This window comes from Alexandromys fortis, unplaced genomic scaffold (assembly GCF_014885135.2).
Source record: "Alexandromys fortis isolate MF-2015 unplaced genomic scaffold, M_Fortis_MF-2015_v1.1 scaffold_45, whole genome shotgun sequence".
Lineage (NCBI taxonomy): Eukaryota > Metazoa > Chordata > Mammalia > Rodentia > Cricetidae > Alexandromys > Alexandromys fortis.
The window spans coordinates 318,811-326,460 of NW_026067926.1; the positions used below are offsets into that span (position 1 = coordinate 318,811).

General features: G+C 49.8%; 1 protein-coding gene across 1 annotated transcript; it reads right to left on the reverse strand.

Annotated features, from left to right (window-relative positions):
- Positions 1 to 2,425: 2,425 nt before the first annotated feature.
- On the reverse strand, positions 2,426 to 2,966 carry CUNH16orf82 (chromosome unknown C16orf82 homolog). Its single transcript, XM_050143141.1, is given in 2 exon segments — positions 2,426 to 2,936; positions 2,938 to 2,966. Coding segments are annotated over 2 exon segments (540 nt in total).
- Between the last annotated feature and the right edge of the window lie 4,684 nt (positions 2,967 to 7,650).

The following is a 7,650-nucleotide window of genomic DNA, read 5'->3' on the forward strand; positions in this document are numbered from 1 at the left end:
TGGTGGATAGGAGGGGTGTCAGGGACTATGGGACACAGTGTCTCACTCAGGGTCCTGCTGGGACAGTTGGATATGAGGATGCATCTGTGGTGGGAGACATGAGAGGTGGTTAGAGGAAGGGAGCAGGCTTGGTCTTGGTGTCACTGTGCCTAAGAAGCCTGTGGCTTCCATGATGAGACACAGTGTACAATTTCAATCTGTGGGCTCATCTTTCTAACGGAGGAGGGGTGGCTGAGTCTTCCTCAGCGAGGCATGCAGAAAGTGGCGGGGAGGGGGGGCACTCAGTGCTGCGGCTGAGTATTTGTGCCCGCTCAACATTTGTGTGTGTATGTGGGTCACATGTAGGCATATGTTCATGTGTGTTTGCACGAGTGTGTGTGGGACAGAGGTTGATGTTGGGTGACCTTGCCAGGATCTCTCATTGGATCAGGAGCTTACTGGCAGACAGTGTGGCCAGCCAGAAAGCCTCAGGGATCCTCTTGTTCCATCTCCCTAGGACTAGGATTGCAGGTGTGTATGACCTCAGACGTTTTTTTTTTTCCATAGATTCTGGGGATCAAGCTCAGGTCTCCATGCTTGGACAATAGCACTTTGCTGGCTAAGCCAGTTCTGGACTCCTATATCGAAGTGGAATCTCCCAACATAAGGTGTTTGGATCACAGGGGTGAAGGCCTCAAGAATGGGATTAGCATCTTGGTGAACTATGTCACAGTGTCTCACAACAGGGGCCTGCTGCCATTCCTCCCTGTGACATTACAGGGCAAAGGTAGCCATCTATGATCAAGTGGCCCCTCCTGTCAGTGCCTTGGACCTTAGCCTGAAGCCTGCAGGAAACAGTGACTCTGAAAATGCATCTCACCCCAGGTGACTGGCTTGGCAGCGGTCCCTGCTGTAGCTGTAGCTGGGTCTCCAGTGAGTTTGAGCTACTTTCCCCATAGCCTGGCTAGGAAGACACACACAGACCCAAGCACGCGTGACCTCTCCAGATACTGTTTATTGTCTTCGGTGCCCCCCTCCACTTTCCTTCTGTCGCCTATGGATGTTTTGTTGCCTCTGCCCTCTTTGTGTACCCGCTTGTTCCCTAGATCTCTAAGCTTAGTCTGGGAAAGGGTCCCACTGTTCCGAGAAGGGAAGGGGCCAGGACCTCAGGCCTTCTACCCGCTTAGACAACATCCATCCATGGCCTGGAGTTTCCACCCCAGCAGTTCCTGGTAGATTAATCTCTGAGTCTGTGCAGCAGTTACCATGGCATTGTGCCGCAAGGAACAGGGCTCCAACCCTCTGAGCAAAGGCCTGTCCCTAGCATCTCACTTTTGCTTTCAAAGACCCACATAGGATCACAAATAGTGCCTTGAACCTTTGGTCCTGGATGGCATCGGGGTGCAGCTGTCCAGAAAGAACTAGACAGGGAGGTACTGTTCTCCCATGGGGAATGCTCTTTGGGGGAAATGACAAATCCCCTCACAGGTTCGCTCTGGACATTTCACTCCTGGGCTAGTGGGACTTGCAGCTGCACCCGATGGTCCCCCAGATGAGCTGGGCTGCTGAGAGTCGTGGGTGTTCTCTGTGTATCACGTCCCCAGGTTGGTGCCTCTGTGGGCAATACCTGCGGTGACAGAGACTGAGCACGGTCCTCATCATCCCAGATACTTCTGGACCTGGGCCACTCCCGCCCGGCACAGGCATCATGCCTTTCTTCAGAGCACGCGCTGGTTGTCGGTGGCCCTCATTGTTAACAGTGGGTTCACCATGGAAGGTTCCACCTTCTAACGGCAAGTTAACACAGTTGTCTGTTGTCACTACGGGTCTTGGTGCTGATGGATTTGATGGGGCTTATGGATAACCTGTGCCGAGGTTCACGGTACTCGATGCTCTTCCCATCAAGGTGGTTTTGATACAGGCGGCCCAGCATGGATGATGGTTCCTGCTCCAGTTCTTACAATAGCTTCCCATATAGATGGCCACACCGCCTATTTCTCAGCAGAGGATCCTGCGTGTGACATATCTGTTGCTGGTCATTGCTGCAGAAGACACGGCACCCACTTCTTTAGTTTTTCCTACGTTGTCAATGAATGTCCCAGGTGAATCCGGGCTTTTTGGGTCCTCGTGTTTGGTATGAGCAGGAGCTGGTGAGTTTCCTCATAAAGGCCTGGGCTTCTGGGTGGGCTCCTCAGCCTGGGTGGGCTGGCTGCCACTTTCCACAGTGTCCTTGGCCTTGCCTTCTGGGAGATTGTTGTTGCTTCTTGGCTTGCCCTGCTCACTGCAGTCTACCCCAATGTTATGGCTGCTGTTGGCCTTGCTGGAGGTCCTGCTGCTCGTGGAGCTGAGAAGGACACTGCTCACCTGGTAGGACAGGAAGCTGCTGCCTGGGCTCAGGACGCTGATGCTACTCAGGCTGCTGCTTCTGCCGCTAGGCAAGCTGGTGTCACTTTTCCCCTCCAGCCTGCTGGGTGCCCTGGCCTCGACTGTTCCGCCTTCGGATCTTTAACGCCCTGGGTGAGGAGGCGAGGAGCAGCTCACTGCTCTGGGTGCTGTCCACCTGAGGGGTGAGCCGCTTTGTCAGCCTCACCGCCTGCTTGCTGCTCACCAGGCTGGCCTTGCTGCTCTCCTCATCGGCTGCGTAGCCGCTGCTCGACAGGGTGGAGGTACTGCATGTTTCTGACTTGAGGTGCCGTGTGTTCTTCTTGAGGCTCTCAAGGCTGTGGGGTGTGTCCAAGGTGCTGTGGACAGTCCTTAGAGGCTTCTGAATGGTTGCTGCATGGCTGGACCCCACATGTGGTTGGAGCTCTAAGCTGGGTAACGAGGGGCTTGGCCTTTGCTCTTGAGCATTCCAGACAGAGGAACCCCCCTTTTCCGCCTTAATGGCGGGGGGCAGTGAGATTGGTTTCTCCAGGAGAGGGCCCTGGAGGCCTCTGAATGTTGCTGGTGGCCTGTCTGGGGAGAGGTGTCTTAGTGCTTGTTCTCATTGGCCAGCTTGGTTCCCATGGTGATGGCAGCTGTGAGGCGGGTGGGGGGCAGGGAGGGAGGGGTGAGAGAACAATGCCTCTCTGACAGCAGTTAGTCACATCAGTGGCAATGACCAGCTTGGGCAGAAAAGGGGTTCATGGCTATAGTGGGTGTGCTAATCCCTGTGACAGAAGACCCTAGAGAAGCTGAAGGGTTTGGTCCACCGTTTCTGGAAGTTTCAGTCCATTATGGTAGCCAGCACATATAAGCAGGGAAGACCCCTGAGCTGCAGGCTTTCTCCTTTTCCCCTTAGTGCCCTTCAGGTACCCAGAGGGATGCTGCTGATACTGAGGGTGATTTCCCCCATGGAAACACATGTGTAAACACACCGAGAGTCCGTAACACTGATGTCCTAGGTGCTTCTTCATCGAGAAGACCATCCAGTGTGTGGGGGCTGCCTTTTGGGGAGAATTCCTGAGGGGCTTAGGGCCTGCTTTCCAAGCCTTTGCCCCCTTGCTGAAGGGGTTATGAGGACCGTAGTGAATCCAGTCAAGTGGAGCTCCTAATTCCTTGCCAGATCTCCAAGGTCCTGCTGAGTCAGGGCCAGTTTTATCACAGGGACTCCTTACCTTGCCTGCTCTCATGAATGCAGGCATGCTGGCCACTTCTTTCTTTCTTGAAAATTCTTTGATCTGAGGACATGGCTCAGTGGGTAAGAGCACTTTCTGTGCAAGCATGAGGACTTTAGTGTGCTGATATTTTGTTTGTGCTTTAACAAACTCTAATAAGCTTGTCTAGCGACATTCTGGGCTACACGAGATCGATCCAGTCTAAAAGAGAAACAGAGCCAGGTGGTGGTGGCTCATGCTTTTAACTCCAGCACTTGGGAGTCACACGCCTTTAATCCCAACACTAGGGAGGTGGAGACAGGAAGGAATATGCCTGGGCAGAGAGAGGAAAGTAAGTGCGAGGAGATAGGAGCTCAAGGCATTCCGGCTACCTCATTTGGTCGGAGGAGTAGAAGTGAGAACAAGCGGCTAACTGCTCTGCTTCTCTGATCTCCAGACAAGCTTTATTTGTTAGAGCAGAAACAAAATATCACCACCCTTTAGTAAAATGTTGGGTGTGGCCATAGGGAGCCTGTAATCCCAGTGGTGTAGGGGAGTAGAGGCAGGAGGAAGGCTGGGATTGGATGGCCACCAGCTTGGCTTCAAGTTCAGTGAGAGACCCTGGCTCTAAGGTGCAGAGTTACAGGACAGGACATGGAGAGTTATAGAGCAGACACTTGATGTCCTCTTTTGACTCCTCCCCCTAACACACATACATACTGTACCTACCTACCTACCTTCATGCATACATAGTATTTATAGGTATGTAGATTACATGTAATGTTGGGTTTCAAGTTTGTCCTATATTTGACCTTGCTCACCCTCTTACTCTCCTCTTCCCCCCTCATCGCTCTGCTCCTGTTACTCCCCTTCCTTCCCTCAGTTCTGTATAACATTATACACTCACACTCACATACATACACGAAAGTTTTATGTATACATATAAAGTTTTACGTATCTCTAAATGTGTAGGATCTACAAACGAGAGGAAATACACTATTTGTCTTTCTGAGTCTGGCTTATTTTGTTTCCTGATCTCTGGTTGCTAACAACACAATCTCAGTCTTTTTTTTTTTTTTTTTTTGATTTTCAAGACAGGGTTTCTCCGTAGCTTTTGGTTTCTGTACTGGAACTCGCTCTTCTAGACCAGGCTGGCCTCGAACTCACAGAGATCTGCCTACCTCTGCCTCCTTGGAAAGGAGTTGGGAGGTGGGAGGTACTGTGTCCTGAGGAGATGGTCCACTGACATTGCCTGATTAGACTAAGATGCTATATTCTTCTGTAGCTCAGGAATCAGGGGTGTCTGGAAGCACAATGGGTTTCACTAGTATATGAAGTACTGTGGCCACTTGTCCTGCCTGTAACCCTTTTCTGTTTAGGGCTTTGCTATCTGGAGGGGCTTGTTCCAAGGAGAAGGAACCTGGCTCTTTTAAATGCTGTGATGGAAGAGAGGCTGCAAGTGGGCATGACTAATCAGCTCTTCATAGCAGCCACTAAAGAGAGACTGCATTCAGAGGGTCTGGGTTCTAACGATAGTCATTGATAAGTGGCTTTTAAAGGTGCTGGCAATTAATCAAGTTTATATGTGCAACTTCCAGCGCACTACTGTTACACACCTGCTTTCCTCAACAGAAGAAAGATGTAAGGGAATTCTAGCCTTAACTCATGGGAGATGGATGGCCCCACTGCTTTGCCTGGGGCAGGCTGGCTTGCTGTGTTTGTATCACAGGGAGAGAAAAGGTGCTCCTTGGAGAGAGGAACGTCCAGTCTCCTGATAGCCATCAACACTGTCACTGCTGATTGTCACTGTCATCCCTGTTTCAGGGGACCGTCCAGCTTCCATGTTCTGTACAGAGATATCCTTTTGTCCAGAACTGGCAATCCTTCTCAGGAAAAGAAGGGGAGTAGTTGATCTTCTATCTGACTGACTTCCAGTCTTGGGCTCCTACCAGGGACTGGGAGGTAGAGGTGCTTGGTGCCTTTAGAGGTAAAGCTTAGCGTAAGGGACATGGTGGACTGATGAACCAGACTGCTTCCATCTTAGGCTTGAAAGCCATCTTATAGTAAAGACAAACTAGGTTTATTCCTGGTTATGGAGAAACCTGTTTCTCAAGGATTAGGCCATCTTAACTACAAATGGTTCTGTGTTGCCTGTTCCAGGAAACAGCAACCCTGCCTTAGTTTCAAAAGGTTGTTATGACTAGCTTGTTATGACCACCTTGCAACTATGTCTCTGTTTCAGGTTGTTATGACCAACTTGTTATGCTTCTGTAACCTTGCCTATTTGCTAAATTCCCCATTTGGAAACCCCTACTCCTGAACTATATAAACCCTACCTTCCCCATGGTCAATACTAATCTCTTGAACCCAGACCTTAAGGAGAAACAGTTGTATTCACAAACAAAATAGCTTTTTTTTAAAATTAATTTGGCCATGATAATTTGGGTCTGTGGTCTTTCTCCTTGCATTTGCAGGATTAGCAGGATCCAACAATGTAGGCAGTGGGAGCTGCAGTGGGGTCTTGCCTGTGAGAAGCAGAGAAGGGAGCACTGCATAGGTGGTTTAGGGATTCTTTCCCCCAACCTCTTTTCTTCCTCTTCCTCCCCCTCCTCCTCCTCCTCCTCCTCCTCCTCCTCCTCCTCCTCCTCCTCCTCCTCCTTCTTCTTCTTCTTCTTCTTCTTCTTCGAGCTGAATTACAGGAGAGCACCACCATGCTTGAGTTTTAGGTGGTGCTGGAATCAAGCCCAAGGGATTCATGCTAGGCAAACATTTTACTGAGCTATCCCCAGCCTCTCATAGCTGGCTTTCCATAGATGAATAACCATGTGTCTGGACACTGCCAGTGTGTGTTCTACAGGGTTTAGTTTTTTTCCCCAAAGGTTCTTATGTTTTCTTGTCATGCTTATTCCTACACTAAAAAGTCTCAGTGTAAAGTGTCTGGATAGGACACTACCATTTCTCATATTCTGAGGAAGAGAGCAGCACTCAAGTTAGCTTCAGAAAACTGGTCCTTAGCTGCAGCCCTCTAATGCAACATCCATCTCCAACACTGCTGCAGAAACATTTGCTGTCCCAGGCACTACTGTCCCAAGCTTGTTCACTAATCCACAATGATGTCTAGATTCTTATTCCATCTTTCCTTCCACAGGCATTCATGGGGTCTTCCTCAGTGTTAGGTAGGACATTATTTCCTGCCCTCAGTGAGTTGATAGTCATGGAGGGAGGCAGACAGGAATAAGCAAGCAGATGTGTTATGGGAGAATAAATGTTAGAACAATGAGGTAGAACAAGGGAGGTGTGTGTGTGTGTGTGTGTGTAAATGCTTGAATCCATTCCTGCAATTAGAACAAGCAAGTTCTAGAGGTGGAAGTCATACAGAAGCCACAAGGAGGGTGAGAGTGTGTTCTGGAAGGGCTTTGGCATTTCTTTGGAGTGCCCCGGGAGATGCTTGAACTTTCCAGCAGATCTAGCTTAGGATGTCCTATGAAGGATAGTCTGGAGGGTCAGGACAAGGGGGCAGGAGCTGGCATGATAATCTTGGGGCCAGGCTATCTGGGTACTCAGAGTGACTGGTGTAGCAATCTTGGGCATGAGGTTACTTGGGACAGGGCAATAGAGACAGGAATGGTGGGTCTCTGGCATTCTGTGATTCAAAACCTGTGACCACCACTGAGGTGACATTGCAGGGTCCATTTAACTTCCCCAAACTCAGTTCCTACACATGGAGAATGAGTGGTAGCAGGGGCATTGCCCCTCACAGGGTGATAGGATTGACACAGGAGTTAAGACCAGCCTGCTCCTTCGGGCTCCACCACATGGTGCTTCAGCCCAACTGGAACCTTCTGGTTTAAAACAGAGTATATGTGTGTAATGTATGTGCATAGGAATAACACATAGCCATGTGTGGACATAGACATATGTGTACAGGAATACATGTGAGTGTACATGTATGCAAATGTGCAATATTTGGTTTTTGACAATTTAGTGCATGGCATGTATATACTAACTTTGGGCATTTTTACTCTATTGTCCTCTCCCTCAGGCCCCCACTGAAGCCTGTCTTCCTCAAAACAATCCTCCTTTTCCTTTGATCTCT